Raw genomic sequence first — 26,403 nt, 5'->3', positions numbered from 1 at the left:
AACTTCAACAACCAGAGAGTTTTAGCTTTCATTGCTTTCTCAATGGAAAACAGTTATGAATACACAATGAGACGTCCTACTGACCTGAAGTATCAATGTACTTGAATTGATGATAGAGTTGGCCCTAGGCAAAATCACAAGATAGTGAAAGCGGCCTTCTTCCCTCTAACACTCCTAGATTCTCAGACCACACTGGGGTCCCTCGTGGTGCCCAGATGTATTCCTTCTTCTTTTCTCACACTTGTCCAGACTTAGTTTATACTTGTTCCATTCCAAAGGGAATCACTTTAATCTAGGCATAACTTGTCTTCTGGTCCAAGACCTTAGCATAGGCCACTCCACTGATTCTAGTACTTGTGGATCATGCAATACAATAATAATAACTCTACTAATAAGCAATTCAATAAACACATTTTCTTTCTCTTTCTGTGAGGTGATGGTAGTATATTGTGTTTTTAACTGAATTTATTGGAATCTTGTTGTTCTGTCACCTAAATTCTCCTATAAATTTCCCTTTTCCCTTCCCATATTGCCATCCCTTAAAGGAAGAGAAAAAAATCAACAAAATTGATCAATAATTTTCTTAAATCCAATAATATATATATACAGTGTTCAAGACCTCTGCAACCCCACCTCTATTGAGTTTTCAATTCATTAAACATTTTTTTATTTTTTAAATTTATTTATTTAGAATATTTTCCCATGATTCCCATGCATGATTCATGATCTCCCCACCCCCCTTTCCTTTCCCCCTTCCGGAGCTGACAAGCAGTTCCACTGGGTTATACGGGTATCATTGTTCAAAAACTATTTCCATGTAACATTTGTTTATTTTTAACACAGTGTTCAGTTTAAAAGGTTATTACTCATATAAAATAATGCTGTCCTTACTCACCTTTATAGTTACCAGAGCAAGAGGCCCTTCTAGGTTAGGAAGGCATTCCCCAAGGAGCAGTAGAAGTTATAGTACAACATTTGACATCCTGGACTAGGCAGCTAGGTGGCCCAGTAAATAAAGTTAGAAAGACCTGAGTTCAAATTCAACCTCAGCCACTTATTAGCAGTGTGATCCTAGGGAAGCCACTAAGATGCTGCCTCAGTTTCCTCATTTATAAAATGGGAATAATAATGCCTACTTTACAGGACCATTGTGAAAATTAGATGAGATTGTAATTGTAAAGTGCTTAGTGCAAGCCTGGCATATAGTAAGTGTCATATAAATGTTAGATATCATCATCATCATCATTATTATTTTATGGCCCAGAAGGTAAGGATTCCACCCACCCCACCCCCAACCAATATAAAGCAAGTGTTGCTCCTACTACACTTTGGGATGGAAGGGAGGGAGGGATGGAGGGAGGGAGGAAGGGAGGAAGGAAGGAAGGAAGGAAGGAAGGAAGGAAGGAAGGAAGGAAGGAAGGAAGGAAGGAAGGAAGGAAGGAAGGAACGAACGAACGAAGGAACGAAGGAACGAAGGAAGGAACAAAGGAAGGAACGAAGGAAGGAAGGAAAAGAAGGAGGGAGGGAGAGAGAGAGTGCCTATTGTGTGCCAGGCACTATGCTTAGTGCTTTACAAATATTCCCATTTAATTATCACAACCCTAAGAGGTAAGTACTAAACCTATCTCTGAAAATAATCTGATAAACCAATTTACCCTAAAATTTTAATAGCAGAGAATGGCCCTAAAGCCCTTTCCCTTCCCACAGGAATTTGCTTTTTAAAATGCAAACAATTCCTTAATTTAGAGGAATGATTCTCTGGATAGAATCTTTGGCACCAGGGATAAGCTGGTGGGAGAAGGTATGCTTGAACAAGACCCAGTTTCCCCATGTCTTCACATCATCATATATATAGCAACCCACTATTTTTACACAGCAAATCCATCAATGACTCTTAAAGTTGGTGTAAACAGCAGCTTCTGAATTCCTTCTTCCTCTCCTAGGAATTATGCCCCTCTTAGCTGATCTTCATTTTATAAACAGTCGTGAGAGGTCCAGCACTTCTCAGAAACCTGGAAAAACCCTTCCAGATGCTAGCACTAGTACTAATGCCACATAATGCAATGAAAACACACTCCTGGCTGAAGGCTTCAGTTTCTTCATCTGTAAAATGAGGAAGTTGAACTAAATGGCCAAGGAAATTGAATAATGTCAGATGAGGTACTTTCCAGCTTTGGATGTTTGGAGCTAATTTCCTATTTATAAGCTTAATAAAAGCATTAAGTAGATACTGAAACTTAGAGGAACAATAAGAATGAACTTATGATGACATGCTGTCCTGGTCACTCAAATTATAGAGGGAAAATAATTTTACCATCTATGCCAAGACTGAAAAATAATTAGAATAAGTGGCTTGGAATTAAGAGATTGTGTATAGGAGGATAGAATGTAAAGGTGTCTAGGCAACTTGGCTTATCGTAATAGTTTGATAACTATATTTCAATAAAATTATTGCCTTTGTAATCCCAATGGGTTATCTTTTTTTTGCATTTAAGAACATTCTTTTTAGAAAGGGTTCATAAATTTCTTCAGATTACCAAAGTTGGGATTTTCTTGACAAAGATACTGGAATGGTATGCCATTTCCTACTCCAGCTCTTTTAACAGATGAAGAAACTAAGGAAAACTTGCCTGTGATCTTACCTGTGTTCACATATTAAGTGTCTGAGGCCAGATTCGAACTTGGGAAGATGAGTCTTTCTGACTCCAGGGCTGGAACTCTATCCCCTGGGCCTCTTAATTTCTCCAATTTTATTCTCCCATTTTAATGATATTCTCCAAATTTAAACTAAAAGTATCCTGCTAAGATTCAAACTAAAGTATCTTGACTCCAACTCTTGCTCTTTCTACTACAACACTTATAGATCTTCAAGTAGAACATATATGCACTTGTATGTACAGCCCTCAGAAGCAAGTGTATTTGAATTAGAAAACTGGCCTGCAACCCATTTTAAACCTTTTATCACATAGCTTCAAAGAAATTGAAATGAGGAATACCTTCATTATAGTTTAAGCTTGTACCAGTTGAAATGTCAAAATAACAGTTTTCATTATCAACTTGTTAAGAAGCCAGTTTGTTTACATTTGTGGTTCCTAAAACTGGGAATACAAGAAAGAAAGTGTCTAGGAGGAATAAAAGGGGGAAAAGAAAACTTCTCTGGCATATTTCCCATCCTTCCTTCTCTCCAAGGTAAAAGGTGTGCCATTCAGGATAGTGTAGCTCCACCTAATGGTTATATTCAGAGCAAAATATCCCAAAGATATAAAACTATCAAGTTCTTTGACTTGAATGGTCTTTTAGAATTTTGATCAGAGGATACATGGTTGAAAAAAGCCTCAGATGGAGCAGCTCTGTAAAGTACAGAAGCAAAGTCCAAGTCCTACTTCCTATCTTGGTTTCTTTTTATGACTAGCTATTTGGGTTCCATGGCATCAAGACCTAATATGGCACTGATGCAAAGCTGGGCAAGGACCCAGTCTCTTTCACATATCCATTCACAGGTAAGCTGTGTGCCAAATGCTGTGGAAAATTCACCCCATCATCTATAATTAGAAGTAATGACCTGGGTGGAGAGTTCACCCTAGCTCAAGAGGCAGTCGTAATTATTGGTTCACCAGTGTTTGAATCAGAATATTTCCATGGGCTGTCCAGCACACTAGGAAGAAATGGGAACATAAGGGCAAGAAATAATCAAGCCACTTTATTCCTTTTATTCCAGGAATGGAGGTGGCCGCAGTGGGACTTTTTGTGCAATCAGCATTGTTTGTGAAATGCTCCGGCACCGGAGGGCAGTTGACGTCTTCCATGCAGTGAAGACACTGAGGAACAATAAGCCCAACATGGTGGACCTTCTGGTAGGCACTTTCCAACTGTACTGTTAAATCAAAAATCTCCCCTATTATCACCCAGTCCCCAAGATCTCTAAGCTTTTTGGTTAGTTATTCACAAAGGAAGAGTCATTTTCAAAAGCATAATGTAATCACTTCACTTGTAATGGCTTTTCTTTTTTTCCTTTTTTTTTTAAGCTGCTTCTTCCCAAGGAGACTTTGTCTCAGCTTATTTGAAATTTGGAAATAGTTGGAAACTCACAAAGTGAACATCCTTATTAATTTCCTTTCCTGGCAGTATCATCCACGTGGATAGCAATCCCAGCACAGAAGAAATAATCATAGCAAATGAAATGCCAGGTTTTCAAATTATATATTTTATAAATAGCTTAATCACCTAATATTTATCAAAGCTGTGAGTTTTAGTTTGACACCCAGAATATTGCACTTAATTACGGTGGCCACATCCCAGAGAAGGATTAAAGGAGTTGAGAAACAAAGAGCTGTGTGCAATTATTTTCTTAGAGTATTTTGTGAAATCTCTTTTTATGCCAAGCTATTGAAGTGCCAACTACTGTGATTCAAGAATAGTGACACAGTTTAGAGGAGGAAGCTTTTAGATTAGGCTTTTGTAGTCTTATGTTGGGAAAGGATGAACTGGTGAGCAGCAGGATTAATCCATAGCAATGGGGGAAGGCCTTTGTGTGGGCTGGGGAGATGAGCCTATGTTATCAAGTTTTAAAAGGCTTTGCCCTGGCAGGTATAAAATATGAAAGCAGCAAAGTCAAAGCCCACTATATGAGGCCTCAGATAGAGCTAGGGGGTGAAGGTGCTAACTTAGAGTCACCCAAAGGTCACATTTTGAGGATGGGAAAATAGCCGGGTCTCATCAAAAGACCTAGGACCCATTCATTTGTACAATACAGTGTAATACATGTGTACGGTGCCATGTACATAATTAGGGCTTGGTAAATTAGAATGGCACTGGTAATGGCTATAACTCCTAGAGACACAATCAAACCCTAGTTAAAATGAACAGCTTCATTTGGACATCTGCTTCTCCCCAGACATATGTTTTATGCATGATGAGTTGTGATAGGTCCAGGAAGCATGGCCTGGGGAAGGAGACTTGGAATGGAAATGTCCATTTTGCCAGGTGCACTCTCTCTCTCATAAGCTACTAACAGTTGTCTCGATGGCCAATGTGTTGAGTTCTCCTCTTCTCCCACCACTCATCATTCCTCCCTCTTCTGCTCAGTGTAGGGTAGATATATTTACTGTGTATATGGCAAACATGAACCCTTCCAAGCAATTTATAGATATGAGTATTAGATGAGTTGCCAATTGATTTGGTATGTGCTGGGTGAAGCCCTTGCTTGGCATAGTACACACAGAGTCACTGGCACACAAAATGAATTCACAAAGAGCTGTGCCTCCACTGAATTCTTAGGCTAATTTGGTTGGATGAGACAGTGGAAGGCATTCATTGGAGTCAAAGGTGTTTCTGATTTGGGAGGCACTATCGAGGCTGCCATTTTATGGGAGACATATGTTCAAATTAAAGAATTTAGAATATGACTTTCTTGATTTCATCTCACTGATAGCAAAACAGATGCGTAGCTTATAACCCTTGGCTGGCACCTGCATAAAACTGACCTTGGTAAAATGTCATTTTGCTCATCAAAAACATGAATTAAATAGATCTACATTAGAAATAGAGCCATCTTTGGTTAGCCTACTTTTCTCTAATGTAGCTGACTGCCAATTGTATTACTCACACTGGCTGATGGGAGAAATGATAAGTCTCGTTCCACATCAATAATACAGAATATGGTACTTTTATGTAGTGATGAAATAAATGATTATTTTCTGTGAAGTACAAAAGTTAAAGAGCACAGCCAAAAGAACTCTTGATGCTATCTATCAGGTAGGAAGGATCCTAAGACACCATAAATCATTTGGAGCTTTCTAGTGGTTCCCTGTTATCTCCAGGATCAAATATCGAGGCCCCTATTGGCCTTTTTCTACATTTCCAGCCTCCTTATATTTTATTCACTTCCATAAACTCTCTCATTATATTCAACGAGGCCAAAATGTTGTTCCTCAAACACAAACCACCATATCCCATCTTTATGCCTAGGCACAGATGGTCCCCCATTCCTGGAATACCCTCCCTCCTCACCTCTGCTTTTAGTCACTTCACTGCCTTCAAGTCCCAACTCAACTCCTGCCTTCTCTTGTAAGCTTTTCCCCCCTCTCTCCCAAACACTAATGCCTTCCTTTCAGATTAACTTTCACCTACTTTATAACTTGTAAGTACTTAGTTAATTAGATGTTAAATTAGAGATAGTCTCAGAGGGAAGACACAGAGATTAAGGAGAATCAGGAACACTTTCTTGCAGAAGGTGGGATTCAGGTGAGAATTTAAAGAAGTCAGGAAAACCAGAAAGTGGAGATAATGAGGAAGAGAGTACTGAGCACTGGCAACAGCCAGTGAAAATGCTGAGCCAGTTGGAGTGTCATATATGAGAAACAGCAAGGAGACCATTAGATTGCAGAGTACCCGGAGGAGAGTAAGGTATAAGAAGGGTCTAGACTATAAAGGTTTTTAAAAGCCAAACAGAATTTTATATTTGATCTGAGAGGTAATAGACAAGCACTGGAATTTATTGAATATAGGATTGTGGGGTGGGTATAGATCTGGGCTTAGGAAAGATCAGGTTGACAGCTAAGTGGTAGATGGACTATGGTAAGGAAAGACTTGAATCAAGCAGACCCACCAACAGTCCAGATATAAGATTATGAGGACCTTCATGAGGATGGTGGCAATGACAGAGGAGAGAGGGGAATATATTTGAGAGATACCACAAAGGTGTAATTAATAGGTCTTGCCAACATATTGGAAATCCAGGAGCAGGGCTTGAATGAAGAGTTGACAATAACATCTAGATTCATGAATGGGAAGATGTATTACCCTCAGCAGTAATAAAGAAGTTCAGAAGACTCCAAGCCCAGGGCTCTATCCACTGTATCACCTAGCTCTCTATAGGGTAGAGCTCCATTTTTGGACATAAGTTTAAATTGTGGATGAAATATCCATCCACAAAGTCTGTCATTGGGCCCACACTCAAAGCTTTTTCAGCTTAATATGGAACCTATAAGAGTCCAGGATTGTCCCCAAATTATAAAAAGGCATCAGAACAAAGATTTGATGAAAAAGTATAACTACTATTATAATGAGCATATTGGTCATTATCTAGGATTCTATTTCATAACTAGAAGTTGTCTGGAGATTTTCATGAAGTGCTTCCCTCTATTCATCAGTCAGTGACTGCAACTCTATGTGGACAAAGAAAAAATAAGCTGTTGACCTTGGAGTCTCAGAATTAGTCTCAGAACTATCCAATAGTTCCACCCAAGAGTTATATCTACCATATCTTCAATCTGTGCCCAAATAACTTCTATTTTAAGACTTCTGATAAAGGAGAACTCTTTCCTGAAATAGGCATTCCACATTGAGATCATCCTCATTACTAGGAATTTTTTTCTTTTATTGTGCTAAAATCTGCCTCCTTTGATTTTGTTGCCATTTTCATTTGTGTTCAATTCTTTGTGATACATTTTGGGGTCCCTCCAGCTCATCTTATAGATGAATAAACTGAGACAATAAAGGTTAAAAGCTTTGCCCAGAGTCACACAGCTACTAGCAAGTGTGTGAGGTCAGATTTGTATGCGGGAAATTGAATCTTTCTGACTCCAAGCTTGGCATCTACCATGTCACCTAGCTGCCTTTATACACTGGATTTTTTTCTTTTCCCTCAATATTCCTGGCATTGTTTTCTCTTGATTTTCTGCCAACACATGCAATCTTTCCTTCTTAATCTCCTTTACTACATCATTAGTAATGCTCTAACCCTTGCACATCCCATTGGTATCTACTCAGGACCCTCAGCTTTTCTCTTCCTATGTACTCTTTCTTAGCAACCTTATCAAATCTCATAGGTTCAATCATCAGTAGTCAGATAACCCCATCGATCTATATAACTAACCATAATCCCTCTTCAGAGTGCTGGTTTCACATCATTAGCTGCCGTTTAGATATCTACTACCCCAAATCCTATATAATCTTGATTCAGACATTTTATATTCCTGGACCTCAATTTCCTTGTAAAGTGAAGGGGTCAGGCTACATGGCCTCCAAGATCCATTCGTCTTCTATAATCTTTGATCTATGAGCATTCCACCTCAAATTCAGCATATCCAAAATGGAACTCTATCTTTCTCCCTAAAGCCAACTCTCCTCTACATTCCCTATTTCTGTCAAGGGCATAACTTCCCTTCCACTTTCCCAAATTCACGACTTTAAAATTATCTTTGATTCTCCCTTTCCCTCACCCTTCTCTATGTCCAATCACATAGCAAATTCCAACAGTTAGAGGGATAAGCTACCCAATTACATAATTTTTCTCCAATAGCAAAGAAAGAACCTTTCATGATAAGGCTTTAATGTGGTCTTCCTGGAAGAATAGGTTTGATGTAGTAGTTGGCATACTTGAATTAGAGCCAGGAAAATGTGGGCTCAAATCCCAAACTAATCACTTGCTATATGACCCTGATCAAGTCATTTAACTTCCTTGTTCCAGTTTTCCTCATCTGTAAAATGAGGGATTTGGAATTGTTGACCTCTAAGATTCCTTTGAATTTTATGATCTTGTGAAAAATCCCCTGCAGTGAATATTGCCTGTAAAGAACCAAAGAAACTTGGTTTAGATTTCAGACCACAGCATTCCTGAGAGTGTTTTCCTCATTCCTGAAATGCTTTCTTCCATGATTACCATTGTACATTAGTTCCCAGGCTAACTGATTTATAGATGCATAGGCTCATTCAGTTGAATCCTTGGGGTCCCAGGAATTACCAATAAACAGATGATGTGTTCTGCAAACAGAGAGAGATGAAATGGAATTTGGCAGGTGTCAGGAAGTACCGCTATGAACCCCCTTAGAACTTTTTCCAGGAGACTTTTTTTCACCATAAGCTGAATCAAAGGAAATAGTGCATGTATAAGGGCCTAGTACAGCTCTCCATTTTCTCTAGGTGCCAATAAATATCCCTTGACTGAGTTGTCAGATATGGGCCCCTTGGGCACACACAAATTCCATGTATGTGGGAGGGAGAAGAGGGGATTCTAGAATTAATGTGTGAGAATAGGAACACACAGAGAGACTATCCCTCTGCTCCCTGCTTCATTCGCTCTTTCTCTGCATCCTTCAAATTGCAATTTTCATTATCTAAGAGTGTCTCCTTATTAAGTCTCCAGAATTCTTGCCTTCTCAAGGGCTAGAGGGAAGGAGAAAATTTGGAACTGCAAATAAAATAAAATGAAAAAAGAAATCTACAAATAGAGTTGAAAGCTGGGCATTCTCAAAGGAGATCTTTAAGACTGAAAATTTTGCTTCTTGAGACAGATTAGCTTTCAACACGCAAGAAAATGAATTGCTGATTGTTGAGTTGGGATGAATGTATAATAAAGAAACTAGGTTTTGAGAGAGAGAGAGAGAGAGAGAGAGAGAGAGAGAGAGAGAGAGAGAGAGAGAGAGAGAGAGAGAATGAGAGAGTATGTGTGTATGTGTGTGTTCAGGTGAATGACTTGGAAATTGCCCCAATCCACTTATTTAAGGGGCAGCCAGGTGGCTCAGTGTATTGAGAGCCAGACCTAGAGACAGGAGGTCCTAGATTCAACTCTGGCCTCAGATACTTCTTAGCTGTGTGACCACGGACAAGTCACTTAATCCCCATTGCCTAACCTTTACCACTCTTCTTCCTTGGAACCAATATATAGTATGGGTTCTAAAATGGAAAGTAAGGGTTAGAGAGAGAGAGAGAGAGAGAGAGAGAGAGAGAGAGAGAGAGAGAGAGAGAGTTAGGATATCCCAGAACAGATTTATGTTGTCTAGATTAAGACAACCTTTCTGTGGTTCTCCTAATGCTATCAGTTCTATTGTCATCCATCCAATAAGCATTTATCATGCACCTGGTACTCTGCTAGATGCTGGAGATGCAAAAACACAAATGATACAATGGTCCCTGCACCCAAGAAGCTCACATTCCTTATGTTCCAGTTCCCTTGAAGATGATGCAGTACCCAAAAAAATAGCTTACCTACAGCTATTTCCTGGCCTTTCTCCCAACAATTAGTTTTGTACAGGTTTTCTGTATAAGCTTTTGCACTTTTAACCAACTCCTCAATCTCCCTTCCTGGACTCTATGCTCCAAACAAAATAAAATATTTTTTTCTTTAATCCCTTACCTCATCTTAGAATCAATACTGCATCTTGGTTCTAAGACAGAAAAGTGATAAGGGCTAGGCAATGGGGTTTAAATGACTTGCCCAAGGTCACACAGTTAGGAAGTATCTAAAGTCAGATTTTAACCCAGGACTCCCTTATCCACGCCTGGCTCTCAGTACACTAAGACACTCAGCTGCCCCCCAAACTGGCTGGTTTATACTTGCAATTCTCCCTAGAGATTATCCTGTCTCCTCCCTCTGTAATTCCATAGGCTCTTCCGCCATGCTGGAATGCTTTCCCTCTTCACCTATCCTTCTTGGGTTCTCTGGTTTCCCTTAAGGCTTAGCTCCAGTGCCATCTCCTTCAGGAATCTTCTTTTGATTCTCTCAGTTGTTAGTATCCTGAGGAAAAATTGGATACTTTGAGAGGACCACTAAAATACAGACTAGGTAAAGTGTGAGCAGTTGTTAACTAAAGGGTAGTTAACCACATAGCAGCCAATTCACTAACTGCTAATTTCCCAGGCATCTCCCTAACATGGATCCATACCAGTTCCCAAACCTGGATCTGCACATCCAGTCCAGGATTCTCCATCCTCTCTCTGATCTTGCTTTTTCTAGAGAATAACCCCATGCAAAACCACCAATTTCATGGCTCCCTCCCATTGGGTTCCTGGATGATCTATGTATAACCCCCCAAACTCCTAATTATATTCCCCTTTAGTAAAGCTGGCTTACCTAACTTTGTTCCTACTGGCCCCAATCTGGTGCCCTGTTCTATCTTGTCCTCCATCTTACTGTACTTTGGAATTCCAAACCTCACTCAGACAATATTAAGAAAACCTTCCAGCTAGATGCAAAGTTAGTTAGATTCATGAATCCATAAGGAGTCAGAGAGGGGATCTAGTCTCCCTTCAATACTTAGCAATATAGGTTGCTAATGATCAATTTTGTAAAGAAGACTCAGGTCCACTTTTGATAAGGGAATTAAAGCATAGAAAGAGCCATATATATTTTGGTCCAAATAATGCTCCCTCAAATTACAAGCATATGTGGACCTCTTTCCCTTCACATCAGTACAATATGTAATGAAGATTTTTGTTTTAAGCTGGAGAATATATAAGAATAAAATCCAAGATCAAAATTGCAAATTGCCAAACTGCCTTGGTTTCGAAAGGCAGATGGAGTAGGGAGAGAAGCTTTGCCCCAGGTAACCACTGGAGAGTTTTCTCTTTGAATCTTCTCTCTTACTTAGACAGTGGTGAGTATTTGATGTCCCCAGATGACCAGTAATCAGAGAACCTGGAGTTCTTCAGATGCCAAGTTGCTCCTGGTCTCAGAAACATGATACTTTTTGAGTCCAAATCTCAAAGGCTTTTATGTGTATATTTGTTTATTGACCGATTCATCTCTCTTCCTGAAATTTTTGTTAAGTGTTATTTCCCACATTTGTGTTTTCCTTTTTTACCCTGATTTGGGGCAAAAGAGGTTTAAAAAAAAAAAAGAGCCAGAGATGAAATTTGGAAACTTCCAGAAGTGCAGAACACACCCCATTCTTACCTTCTCCTCTTATAAGATTTTTGGTCCATGTTCTCCCCTAAGTTCTTAACTGAGGATCTATTTAGTATCTGGCAGGTCTCCTTTCAGGTCTTTAAACATTCTTTGGGTACCAGTGCAATTCTCAGACTACCCTTGTTCTAACTGTGTGACTGGCCCACCTCTTTTTCCAAATATCTCTTTCTCAGATGACATCTCACGTCTACTTCTTGCACACAAATACAATAGAACTTTGCTTTGTGCAAACTTATCCCATGAGAATTCAGGTATATGTAACTGGTAATCAAAAAAGTCAAGGTAGAAAAATAGATTTTAAAACATTTTTGAATTACATGCTAAATTTACACCATTTTTCCAAGCAACATAAAGTATCCCAGCAGTTTACCCCAACACAGTTCTTCTTGTTCTGAAAAGCATTAATATGTCATTACATTGTTTTGTGTCATTCGTTAGTTCCCTCATCAGTCTTTGTCTTGAGTTCTCACTTGTAGCAATTTGTGTCTGAGCCAGAGCAGTTTCTTTTTTTCTCTTTATTTCATTAATGCTATTTTATTATTAATAATGGCTCCAAAGAACAAGAAAAGTGGTGCTGGTCACTCTGATAAACTTAAAAAAAGTCATAAAGGGCCTACATATATTTGTATAAGAAATACTTGTTAAATAATGGGGTTTGCTATTATGTACAATTTTCATTTTACTTGGAAAAGTCTTAGAATGCATTGGTAACATAAAACAAAATTCTGTATTCTTCTCAATTCTTCTCAATACACCCTTCATTTTCCTTTGGGTCATCCTCAATTTTAACTATGTGGAGATTGTAGTGTTCCATGATGATAGGCATATAGCATTACCAGGCAGGCATGAGTCATTTATTAAGTACCTACTATGTGCCAGATACTTATCAATATAAAAAAGATGGTTCTTGCATCACGAAGTGGCTTGAGACCACTCTAGTCATATGCAGTTTTCCCAGTTTATCTTCTTCTTTCATTTCAGATCTGAGCCTGACTCATTGTCCGTTTACAACGTCTGTCATAGATACAATCTGGACAACAAGCATTTTTTTCCATTAGGGCTTTTTTCCTTGTGTAAATATCAGATTTATATTATTTGAGTGATTGTGGAGCTCGTTAAAGAGCACATAGTAAAGGAAGGTGCCCCACTGCTGAAGAAATGAATGGTGTAATCATTTAAAAAAGGGAAAGAGGCAATGACTAGAAGCCATCACGAGGTCGTTAAGAATAAGGCATACCACACTAACTGCATATCTATTTTTGACATGGTTATTAGACTAGTAAATCAGAGGAATAGCACTGAACTTACAGGGTCTGGATTTTCAGCAAAGTCCTTCAAAAATATCCTTGCAAAGCAGAGAATTACATACAGCATTTTTGTTATTGGCATTAGGTTATTTTTGGGTCATGTCTGACTCTTTGCAATCCCATTTGGGATTTTCTTGGCAAAGCTATTGGAGTGGTTTGCCATTTCCTTCTTTAGCTCATTTTTCAGATGAGAAAACTGACAAACAGGGTTAACTGACCAGCGTCACACAGCTAATAAGTGTTTGAGGCCAGATTTGAAATTAGGAAGATGAGCCTTTCTGACTCGCACTGTATCTACTGTGCCACCTAGCCGCCCCTTCTTAAGTCCTATAATAGTACAATTAGATGTGCTCATATATGGATGACCAAGCCAACTCAAAGAGTGTGGTTAATGGATTAGTGTTTACTTGGATGAGACGTCTCTAGTGAAATGAACCTGATCCTGATCCCTCATTTATATCAGCAACCTAGATAAAGGAATCATGATGGGCATGGTTATGAACTTCGAAGATGACCCAAAATAATTGCATTGGATGAAAGAGGCAAAATTCAAAAAGGTTTTGATAGGCTAGAGAATGATCGACTAAAAGTAACAATGATATTTAGCAGAGATAAATATGAAGCTGTAGGTCTGAGTTGAAAAAATCAATTGCACAATGACAGAGTGGAGAAAATATAGTTCTAGAAAGTCTTTCATGTGAAAAAGACCTGGGGGTTTTAGTAGACCTCCACTCAAGATGATTAACTGTGGGATACAGTAGCCAAATAGGTTGAATGTTAGCTTCGATTACATTACTAACTTCGGTGTTCAGAGAGAAGTGATAATCTCCCTGATTATACCATGTGTGAGTTATTGGCTCTAATTTGGGGTACCACATCACGCTCGAGGATGTCCAGTGTAGGATAATCAGGATGGTGGGCAGACTTAAAACTATGCCACAAATGACCTGACAACTGATTCTTAAAAAAAGTTAGGTGAAAGAGCTTAAGATAATTAACCTGCATAAAAAGGAATAGGGAAAAATGAATGAGTTGAAAAGTTTTCATATAAAAGAGAGGCAAGATTTGTTCTGATTGGTCCCAAAGGCAGAACTTGAAATGGTGGGAAATTACAAAGTGGCAGAAGTTCAATATGAAAAAAAAACTTCCTAAAACTTAGAGCACCTCAAAATGGTATGGCAGTGAGCTCCCCTCATCAAACATCTACCAGTGAAGGCAGCAGAAAGTTGTGAAGCTGTCAGTGAAGTTGTGAAAAGCATTCATACTTTGGGAAGGATTAGACTAGATGACCTTGGACTTCTCCACCAACTCAATGATTCTATGTAGGCTCGGGTCCCAGCAGTGAGCTAGTTTCATCTTTGTCAGTACACATTCCATTTTTGCCCTCCTTTCATGCCTGAAGCTAGTTAATGATCCTGAAAGTAGAAGCATCTAGAAACAAGGAGGAAATGCTCTCCCCTAAGCAGAGGGACACCTCACATGGCTTAATTATACTGCTCAAAAGCAAAGGAATTGAAAGAAGGGACTGCTGTGCAGAAGACAACCTGTACCTGGTGATCAAGTATAATCAGTTTGCAGGGCAAGAAAATTTCAGGCTCTTAGGAGATGCTGGGAGGTCGGGGCTGTAATTAGTTGTATTCCTGCCTGCTTCCCTTATTTGACTAATCCAGAAGCCAGTAATCACATACTGTGGAATTGGCAGTCTATTTAGTGGGGATGAGATGGGAGAGGGCAGATTCATTTTGAGAATTATAGTCATGAGTACGACAGGGCAATTTCAATGACTTCCAGGGGTGCAGGTCGTCAGCAGTGAAGCATGAAATCCCGTCTGTGTTTCTTTGCCTGGTTGTGGCCCCGGGCCAGCAACTACATTTCACCACTTAATGCATTTTAATATGTTAAAGGAATAGAACGAGGTAATGTTCCTGTCTGGTTCCTAGTAGTCATTGAAATTAATTGCACAATTAGAGCCATGCAGAAAACCATTTTTCCATAAAAAGGGATGGGGGTCCCTGAGGTTTCAGTGGTAAAATCTGTGTTATAGCTCTATAAAGCACAAAAATAATGGAAACATTACTACTCTTTTTGTGGCTAGCATTGACAATGCCGTCAATAGGTTTAAAAAAGTTTTGAAACTTTTAAAAGTTTTTTTTTTAATTTTTCAGAAATAAAAAGTTCTGAATTCCTACAATAACAAACATCAGTACAATATTAGCTTAATAAATAGCCATCCACCCAGAACAAGTAATTCTTTTTCTTCAGGTGAATACCAAAGAATGTTCATTTTATTAACTATTTGTATCTTCTCCATGCAGGGTTCTTAACCTTGGCTTTTATGGCAGTCTGGTTCGACCTATGGACTCTTTCTCAGAATATTTTTTTAAAATTTATAATTGAAGGAAATATTAAAATGAAGTTAGAGGCTAGTAAAAATAAAGATGTTTAAGCCTATCCAAGTTCATGGATTTACTGAATTCAATCTATGGACTCCTTAGGGAGATGTAGAACCCAGGTAAAGAACTCTTGCCCTAATGGGAGACAGGAGAGTAGTAGACATATTTTTAAATGTGAGCTGATAGAAATTTATTGAGCTTATTTGTCAAATTCAAAGAGTGCCTTTAAGATGTATGTGTGTGGCCATGTTTATAATGGTCTTCTCTTTTCTGGAGGTTATAATTCCAATTCAGGAAACATTTTTAAGAGTCTCTTTCTGTAAGTTAATGGAATGGATGGATGTAAAGGATAATTTTAGAGAAGGAATTAAGGAGAAGAGAGAGAGAGAAAATAATTAATTTAAACTGCTCCAGCTCAGGCTGAGCCAGGCAGGAGTTAAAGACCTTGGCCAAAGGGGCCTCCCTGAGCCCAAGGGAAAAGGAAGTCAGTCTTACCCAAATCACCACGAAACCATCTCAAGGAAGCTGTCTGAGGGAGCTCCTCCAGGCTGAGTTCCTCACCTGAACTGAACTCCCAGGCTGCTCATATAGACCTCTTTTTAAAGATCTTTTCTCTTGTGTCACCTCTCCTAAATTTTCATATCTACCAATCACAGCAGACGATTTTCTCCAGGACTGCCCATTCTTTAGTTCTCACCTTCTTTTAGATTTTTTAGTTATTTAATACTTCTTTGTTAAGTTCACCTTTTGTTAGTTACTTGACCTTCTTTTTGTGATTAATTTAACCTTTATAGGTACTTAACATATTTTTGTATTAAGGTCTAAAAATAGTCTTAGCTTAAGGTTCTAGCTTCACTATAAGGTGAGAACTAAATACCTTCATTGTTCAATCAGGAGATTGCAACTTTATCTTCCCCTAAAGTACTATCTAAGTAGGGTGGAGTAATTTTAAAGTTCACATGGAGTGTCAGGTCTTGCATCAGGAACACTCCTTCCTGAGCTCAACTCAGCCTTTAGACACTTCCTAGTTGTGTGATCATGAACAAGTCAATTACCAGATACTGGAAGAAATACTGGAGTGGCTTTGTCATTTCTTTCTCCTGCTCATTTTAAAGATGAGGAAACTGAAACAAACAAGATTAAGTGACTTGCCCAGGTTCACATAGCTTGTAAGTACCTGAGGCCAGATTTAAACTCAGGGATGAGTTTTCCTGACTCTGGGTTGGATGTTCTATCTGCTGCACTTCAGGGGCTTCTAAGATAGATCTGAGCAATACCATGGAAAGAATGTGGAACTAGAAATTGGGAAATCTGTATTTGAATCCCAGTTGTGCCTTCTCTGTGACTTTGAATACTAATGATGCTACTTGGGACCAATCCTCTCTGGTCCCTTCCTAAGACTTGAGAGATAGTTCTATTATCTCTACAAAAGACTTTCCTTAGTCTTGTTGGCTAGGAAGCACAATTAGTATTCTTCTTTTATAGATGATATAATTTAGTCTGAGAGAGATAAGGTAAGTTTACCTAGTTATTTGGCATCAAAGCCATAACTGAAGACAAACCAAGTTTTCTTGTACCATATGATGGGCACCATGACTTTGAAAGTAGCGATACTCTAGGACAAATGAATTAAGTATAATTTTCAGACCCACAGAACCTTAGAGCTGGAAGGATCCTCATAGGCCAAGTCCAACAAAGCAAGAATCTTTTCTACAATAGTTCATATTAACATCAAGACCTTACATTTATAAAGTGCTTTACATACATTATATCATCTGATCTTTACAATGACTGCCACCCGCATTTTACAGATAAGATAACAGCCTCATGGAATTTAATTGACTTGTTTAGGATCATACATCTGGTAATTGGTACAGCCAAAAATTGAACTCTGATTCCAAGTCAAGGACTTTCTTTTCCGTGTTAAACATGCTGTCTTTCCTATTGAGGAAAAGATTCAGAAACATTTAGGTTTCTAATTGACAAGAGGCATCCACAACATCCAATGTCAGCTAAACTCAGTTACTGTCCAGTATGAATCTTATATGGAACTACATGCTTCTATCTGTCTTCTGATCTATAGAATGAAGAAGAATAAAATCCAAGAATGAAGGGCTTTATATAATAATAAAATAGAATAAGAGAATAGAATAGATAGAAAGTCAATATCATAGCCAATAAGACCTGACTGTGATGCTGGACAAGTCTCAGTGCTCTCACGAACTCTTAGACTATAAATTGTAGAGACTGCTGATGTTTGAAATACTTCTCATGCAACCTTAAAATAAAGTTGTTTCCTTTTATCCATTTCCAAAACAAAAACAAAAAAAAATTATGTGTTTTTACAGAGAGGTTCCCCTTATAATGAAAACACTGGTCCAGTTCCTTATCACTAATCACTAATTTCATTGGTTAGGAACAATCCCCTTTAGAAAGGAGAGTGAGTCAAGGCACAAAGACAGAACCTGTTTGTCCATATTTGTTTGCTTATTGTTCAGTCTGTGAGGTTTTTTTTTTTGGCTTTTGAGGAGTGACTTTTTAATCTTTTGCATCATCATTTTCAAATTTGTCATTTTTTTAGGAAGAGTGAAGAGGGAAGTATATTTTTAATGTTGCAGCTATATTAGAGCCTTTTATATATTTTGGACTTTTCCAAGTGTTAGTGGCCTCTGTCTAACTTACAAAATAAAACAAGACAGAAACAACATTACCATCCACCAATCTCAAATCAGCCACTCTGGAGATTTGGAGATTTGACACTGATTAATGGCCATTTTATTTGAAGCCCCAACTCCTATTTTGAAATTAACCAATAATTTAAAAGAAAGACTACCCATAGAAGTTTGTCAGAAGAGCATAATTATCAGCTCCTTTCAGTTGTAAGCTCCTTGAGGGCAAGAAGTGCCTTTTGTCTTCCTTTGCTAATGTCTCTCCAGGGCTTAGCACAGTGCCTAGCATGCAGTAGGCACTTAATAGTTATTAGCTCATAGATTGCAATGATTACAGTGGTGTCTACAAGACAATGGGCAAGTGATCCCCTGTGACTAAAGGGACAGAGACAGGACCAGAAGCAGTGGGACAATATTGATTATCTTTTTCCAAAAGCTAGGGAGTGTAATGGATAACATGCTGGATTTGGGATCAATATGACTGGCATTTAAATGTGACCTCAGATATTTACTATAAGGTAACTCTAGCCTTTGTCTGCCTCTGTTTTCTCCTCTGTAAAAAAGGGATAGTAATAGCACTAATGTCCCAGAGTTGTGAGAATCAAATGAGAAAATATTTGTAAAGGATGTTGTAAATTTTAAAGCACTATAAAGCTAGCTATGATAGTTGATGATAATGGTGGTGGTGGTGATGATGAGGATGATGAGGATGATATTCAGAATCCAACAACTCAGGACAAGGGACTGGCCCTTGCTGGTTTCCTTCACCAACCTCACAGGTATAACACAGGTGCAAATATATATGTGTGGCTACTGAGCACTCTCCTAGGAGGTCTAATTCCCCTGGTTTTTCATCTCCCTGAACAAAGGAAGTATCATTTGCTTACAGAAGAGGAGATGGTAAGAGCACTTGAAAGAGTTCTGTCTCTAGTCACCGGTTTCCATCTTGCCTCTAATGCTTACTCTCTGTGTGACCCCTGAGAAAATCACTTAACCTCTGAAGTTTTGTCAGTCATAAAATGGGTTGGGGGTGGCAATTTGAGGACCTCTGGGAAAGTCTCTTCTAGCTCTAGATTTATGATCCCATGAAAAGAATATGAGCTGCTGAGTATTTCTACAGCTTGATAGAGTGACTTTTTTTCCCCCATACTGGGTGGTGAGATTGATGGACTCCAATTAAGTCTCTAATCTGGCATAACCATCTTAACTAAAATTGGAGCTGGCTGTCATATGGCTGACAGTTTTCTCCTTGCTATTTCCCCAGGACCAGTATAAGTTTTGCTATGAAGTGGCTTTGGAATACTTGAATTCTGGCTGATGGAGAAAGCTGCCCCGCAGACCTTCACACCCACCCGGGAACCACAATACCCTGCAATGTTTATGTATATGAGATGAAGACTTCTCAACATCATGCTTATTTTGCTTTGTATAATTGGCTCTTTTTTAAGAGCCTGAGAAAGTGTTTTATGAACTCGCCTGAACTGCCTACTATCCTCCATACTTCTGCTGCCTGACAAAAACACAAAACACACTCTCTGCGGTCGTCAGATACCGTATTCGTAATCATCATCTTGATAGAGCAGCCTAGACATCTGGTAAATTAAAAGAGCACAATTATATTCTTATGAAGAAATTTGTCCCTCTGAGGTTTAATTTTGTTGCCTGTGATCCTTTTGTTATTGTCACAGCTAAGTGTATATTTTTGTTCTGTGGAGAATGCTGTCTGGCATTTATGATAATATATGATTTTAGTTAATATTTGTATTTTAACACATGAATAACAGAAAGTATTTGTAGCTTACCTGAACTAACAGATGAAGAACTCATAACAAACCATGCTAACTTTCTGGAATGGTGGTTTCTTTCTGATCAATGATGTTTCAAGAAGGAACAGCTCGACAGAAATTCACTCTGAAAACATCAAACCAGATGACTGGGTGAAATAGATCCAAAGCTTTTTCATTTGTTTATATTGTAAATATTTTTGTGATTTCATCAAATTATTTATTCATTAAAAGAAATTTTTGTGAAGCACAGTGAGTGACAATCATTTTTATTAAGCCCTGGAAATGCTTTATTTACTGTATGATAATGTAAACATTTGTTACCTTGTATGGATTCTCAGCTCAATAAATGATGGCACATGGCAGATTTGTGTTGGATTTCTGGTGCACCAGGACATAGAGGGGCTGAAGAAATAGATACTTGGCTTTGAATGTCACCTTTTAGAGCCTAGAGAGGAAGGACCATTGCTAAATCTCTAGAGACCTTGGAGAAGGTGAGATGTTTTATCCAGAGAAGGGGTTGACAGGGGCAGAGTAAAGAACACAGATAGTGAAGGTGTTTGTTGGGAGGCATGTCTGGTTTGGACATTAACAATTAAGGAGTCTGGTGGTGCTTCATTGTATTCAAACTGTTCATGGTACTCATGGAAGGCATAGAAAGATCACCAAAAAGATGAGTTTCTGAGCTAGATCAAACTGTTCAAAGCAGAAAGCTGGCCTTGGATCTCTCAGACCTTCATGACCTTAAATAAATCATTTAACCTGCTTCAATTTACCCTTCTGGAGGCTGGGATTGATCTTCCCTCTCCTTCTGCACCAGGAGGAAGGAGTCCCTAAGTGGCCGTACCCATAGGGGCTTACACAGGCAAATCTCAGTTATTCAAGATCGCCTAATGAAGTGCATAGATTTGTTCCTCCTCCCCACATCCCTCTCCCAACCTGATCCACCTTTTTGTCATTTTATAGGCATGTAGAGTTTCCCTTGAAAGGTAGCACAGGGAAAGGTGACGACAATCAAGGCATGTAGGTTATCCTTTATCAAACACCCTTCTTAAATGGCTGGTAGGAAAGGAAAATTGTTATTCTTCCTTCAAACTCTTCTATACCATGAATTCCACCTGTCATGTGACTGTTGAACAATGAATTTAGAGCCTAGCACCTGTTGACATGTAACTTGGAAAACTCTGAGATCCTAAGAAGAAAATGATCTACTCCCCAGGCTGCTAAAGAGGAAATTAGCTAAGCAGAGAGACAAGGAAGAAAATATCGATCCTTGCACCTGACAAGAAAGAAGGGGAAGACAGAGACCTGAGCAGTCAGGAGGAAAGAAAGGAGGCCCAAAAGCAGAAAATTTTATAGCAGCTAGTGGACTTGTTTTTACTATGTTTTCCTTCTAGCTTAATGAAGTTAAAATGCCTGTCACTTGTATGCAGTGTGCGCTCAGTGGAGAGGGAGGTGTTGAATTGGAATTCTTTAGTGTAGATGTGACTGTACGTCCTCTCGGGCACCATCTCTATAATGACAACTGTAGCTACAACCCCAGCGCTAATAGTTATGGGAAATGTTCTGATTCAATAGTTTACATACCATTCCTCATATTAAGAGGAGAATGAACTTCCAAGAAAAGATGCCTTCAGCCTAGCAATTCTGAGGAAGAGCCCATGGTTAGTTATTAAATTCTAGGTTTCTCAGTGTAATTATAGGAGATGAGCCTCCGGGTTCAGAAGGCGAGGGGATATAAAGTTAATCAGCAGCTCATTTCTCATCATAGCTCCTCACAAAGCATTTAACCATTCTAGGCAGATCAGGGAATTTCCTTTCTTCCAGGAAGCTTTCCCAGATCAATTCCCACCTACTTCCCAGTCTGACTATTTAACCCTTGACCCATTGGGTCATCTCAAAAGTAAATGAAAAGCCTCAAAAAAATTGACCTCAATCATAACCAAAAGGATGCAAATTAAAACACACACATGCCATTTATAAAACTGGTAATGATAATAATAATTGTAAAAAGCACCAAAACTCATTGCGGGTGAGGGAGGAGAAGCACTAATTCATTTGCTGGTAGCCAGAATCTGGAGAGCAATCTGTCATCAGGCAATAAAAGTTACAAAAATAACTTTGACTCAACATATCCACTGTGGGAATATACTGTAAAAGTAGTATTTTTTTCAAGTAATAAGACCAAAGATTTTCATAGAAGCATAATTCACAGTTGCTGCAAACTGGGGTGGCAACTTAAATATCCACTAATTGGGAAACAGGTAAATAAATTGTGGTGCATTGACATAATGGAATGATATGGTGCAATTAATGCCAATAAGCATGAAGAGTACAAAGAAATCTGGAAGTTCCTTAATGAAACAATGCAAAACTAAAAAAAAAAAACTGAGCCAAAAGAATAAAATACTAACTACAATCATAAAAGAGGAAAAAGAATGGGAACAAATAGACAAGAATCCCACAAGCCTTTAAGGGAATAACTGAAAAGTTAAAAGTTATATATTGAAATGTAAATAGTTCATTTAAATTTGAGGAAGAGGGAAAAGTCCAAATTGGCTCTAGACTCTGATTTACTTAATATAGAAAATTTCCTTTGAAGAAATTCCCAGTGCTAGAGCAGACCTGCAACTTAGAGATTTACATTATTGACTAGAATATGGAGAGTTTAAATTAATTTACACCCTTGGTGATCAGATTTAACATGGGCAGATCTTCCCACTCAACTTCAAGTACTGTGCTTACATTTCTGGGGATTAAATCAACAAATAGACAGAGGATTACAATTCAATCTTCACAATCAAGGAAGAGCTAAGTACCTTCATTGTTACAATCAGGGGACATCTAAATTCAATCTTCACATATTTCACTGAAAAAAAAATAACTGAAACCATTGACTGAGAGTTCCTTCTTCTCCCTTCCTTTTTTTTAAACCCTTACTTTTTGATGGGGGCCAAGTAGTACCAGATCTTAAGCTGTACTATATAAAGCAGTGGTCATCAAAACAATATGGTACTGGCTAAGAGACAGAAAGGAGGATCAGTGGAATAGACTTGGGGTAAGTGACCTCAGCAAGACAGTCTATGATAATCCCAAAGATCCCAGCTTTGGAGACAAGAACTCACTGTTTGACAAAAACTGCTGGGAAAATTGGAAAACAGTATGGGAAAAAATAGGTTTAGATCAACATCTTATACCCTGTACCAAGATAAATTCAAAATGGGTAAATGACTTAAATATAAAGAGTGAAATCATAAATATATTAGGTGAACATAGAAAAATATGCCTGCCAGATCTATGAGAAAGGAAGGAATTTAAGACCAAGTAAAGATAGAGAACATTACAAGATGTAAAATGAATAATTTTGATTATATTAAGTCAAAAAGTGGATTTACAAACAAAACCTATACCTTCTGTCTTAGAGAATCAGTGCTATGGATTGGTTTCAAGGCAGAAGAATGGTAAGAACTAGGCAATGAGGGTTAAGTGACTTGCCCAAAGTCACACAGCTAGGAAGTGTCTGAGATCAGATTTGAACCTAGGACCTCCCATCTCTGGGCCTGGATTAAATTAATTGAGCCCCCTAGCTACCCCCTTCTCCCTTTCCATCTCATACCATTCATATTCTTTCTGCTACTATCTCATTCACCTCTCTATTACTTGAAAAGATGGCCCTTTCCCCTCCCAAAGCAACTCCTCTCCATTAAAAAGTGATCCCATTCCATCCCATCCTCTTTAGCAAATTAATCTCTGCATCATCCCACTCTCTCCTTTATCTTCAATCTCCCTCAATCTACTGGCTGCTTCCTTCCTGATTACAAATATGGCCACATCTCCCTATTCCCAAAAAACTCACTTGATCCATCTATCTTTACTAACTATTGTCCCATATCTTACTTTTTTGCAGCTAAACTCCTTGAGGACTAAGATAGATACTTCTACTTCCTTTATATCCTTTTTACCTTTGAATAGTCTAGCTTCTGAGCCCATCATTCAACGGAAACTGCTCTCTAAAACTACAAAAGATCTCTTGATTGCCTAATCTAATGGTCTTTTCTCAATTCTCATCCTTCTTGACCTCTGAAGATTTTGACATTATCAATTGATACCCTTTTCAAGACTTTACTCTCTCCTGGTTCTTCTCTAACCTATCTAGTCCCTCCTCAATCTCCTTCACTGGATCTTCCCTAGATAGCCCTCTTCTCTTTTCTCTCTATGCTATTTCAAATGATGATCTCATCAACTCCCTGATTGAATTGGATTTGCCTGTTGTAATGGGGAAAAGATTAGAGACAGGATAAGATTTAAGAGAAGTGGAAGGCTGTCTTTAATGCACAGGCTGGGAACTCTGGGGAAAGGATTTTAGGGGGCAGAAGGCAGAGAAGGAACAATTTGGAAATGACAACTGTTAGAGTCAGTGCCTTCCTGTAGGCAGTTTGGCTCTTTCTATCTGGAAGGGTAGAGGAAAGGCAGCTTGTCGGAGCTTATCTACCTCAACCTGACTGTGGAGGAGAAACTCCTACATCATTTTTGGAGGTTCTCTGTTTGACTGGGAAACAGCTAGAAAAGGATCTGACCATACCTGCTATGCTTTCCATCCCGTTAGATGGGCTTTGAGGTTTTTACCTCAGGGGTCAGACCACTGGGGTGGGCTTAGCCTTTGAGAGCAATCATGAGTTTTGGAGGTAGCTTTTGAATTATATCTAACCAAGTACTGAAGATCATAGATAGGTAGCTTAGTCAGCTTTGGGGGAACACCTAGATAGAAATAGGGAGCTGGTAAGTTAGCGGGAAGACCTGAAGACTCCCTCTTGCAAGGAATATAGAGGGTTGTGGGATGATAGCTAGATCCCTTAGAGTTAGGGACCTGCTGTGCTGTCCTGATCCTCAGTTTATATCCCCTCTTATAATAAAAGAGATACTGATTTTATATATCAATTGTCTCCAAGGCATTTGCACAACCAGCCCGGTGAGAGAAAGGATTCTGCCTCACTCTCACTAACCAGAGGTTAGAATACCAGGAGATCACAGCTGGGTATTCAGGGAGATCTCTAAGTGGAAACTACTCTATCCACCTTGGGTCTCTTTCCCATCCATACTCTTTTTACTATCATCTCTAGGCTGGTGATTCCCAAATCTTAGTTTAACCCAAACCCTCTACTGACATTCAGTTTCACATTTCCAACAGCCTATTGACTATTTCAAACTGGATGACCTTCCAATATGTCCAAAACCAAACAAACCTCAACCAAATAAAATATACTTTCCCCCAGAACCTCCCCTTCCACGCTTCCCTGTCATCCACATATCCCAAGTTACCAATCTAGAAATGATTCTCAACTGCCCACTCTCTCACCACCGCCACCCATGTCTAATGTTGCCAAGGCCTATTGATTTTACCTTCATAGAATTTTGTATATATCCCCTTATTTCCTCTGACACTTTTCCTACCCTAATGAAGGCCCTCATCCCCTCACATCTGAACTCTTACAATAACTGTTGGTCTGCCTACTATGAGCCTCCTTCTACTCCAGTCTATCTTTTACTCAACTGTCAAAGTGATCTTCCTAAAGTACAGGACTGACTTTATGTCACCATGATTTCCATTCAATAAACTCCAATGGTTCTCTCTATTTCCAGGATCAAATAAAAAAATCTTCTATTTGATATTCAAAGCCTTTTGCAACTGCCATCTTCACCCCCTCTCCATCTTCCTTTCAAGCCTTCTTATATCTTACTCACCCCCAGATATTCTGCAGTTGAGAGACACTGGCCTCCTTGCTGTTTCTCAAATAAGACCCTTCATCTACTTACTCTGGGTATTTTCTCTGCCTGTCCTCCATGCATGGAATGCTCTCCCTAATCTCCACCTCCTGACTTCTCTGGCTTCCTTCAAGTTCCAGCAAAAAAAGCACACCCTTTACAGAAAGCCTTTCCCAATCATCCTTAATTGTAGTGCTTTCTCTTTGCTGATTACTTCCACATTATCCCTCATATGGTTTGTTTGCAAAACTTGTTTGGATGTTGTCTCCCCCACTAGATTATGAGTTCTTTAAGAGTAGTTTTACCTCTTACATTTCTTTGTATGGCCAGTGCTTAGCCCAGAACTTGGCACATAGTAAGTACTTAATGAATGTTTATTTCTTGATTGACTGACTGGACCTCTATTGATCCACTGCATGGTTTTGGATACTATTGATAAAAAAAATAATAACCTCCTATATCAAAGTAACTTTTTTTCTGTGAGTGGGTTAACTCTTCACCGCAGGGAAAAGACTCAGAAATTCCCCTCACCTAGTAGAAGAGAGTATTCTCTTCTTGTAGTCAATCTCCTTGTAGTCAATCACTCAATAATCAGAACTCTAATGATGCTGATTGTACTTCCTCTGGCCAAGCCCATTCCCTGCCACCACCCCTGGTACCTGACTCCAGCCACACACAAAAAGCCCAGAAGCTACACCTGACTAAGGAGAGTCTGTGTCAGGAACTCCAGATTCATATACACAAATCACAAATCATCCCTTGGCTCTCAGATTCTCAGACAAGCACCTCCCACCCAAGGAA

General features: G+C 38.9%; 1 protein-coding gene across 10 annotated transcripts in view; it reads left to right on the top strand.

Moving 5' to 3' along the window:
• PTPRM (protein tyrosine phosphatase receptor type M) overlaps positions 1 to 20,204 on the top strand; it is a 1,053,679-nt gene extending 1,033,475 nt beyond the window's left edge. For all 10 annotated transcript variants that reach the window (XM_056820784.1, XM_016432809.2, XM_056820785.1 and 7 more), the window contains 2 exons: positions 3,719 to 3,854; positions 19,320 to 20,204. In XM_056820784.1, the coding sequence (XP_056676762.1) occupies positions 3,719 to 3,854; positions 19,320 to 19,373 (190 nt within the window). In that variant the 3' untranslated portion in view covers positions 19,374 to 20,204. The remainder of the gene's footprint in view (positions 1 to 3,718; positions 3,855 to 19,319) is intronic.
• The last annotated feature ends 6,199 nt before the right edge of the window (positions 20,205 to 26,403 follow it).

This window comes from Monodelphis domestica, chromosome 3 (assembly GCF_027887165.1).
Source record: "Monodelphis domestica isolate mMonDom1 chromosome 3, mMonDom1.pri, whole genome shotgun sequence".
Classification (NCBI taxonomy): Eukaryota; Metazoa; Chordata; class Mammalia; order Didelphimorphia; family Didelphidae; genus Monodelphis; species Monodelphis domestica.
The sequence above is the reverse complement of the archived record's forward strand: the minus strand, read 5'-3'. Positions and strand labels throughout refer to the sequence as shown.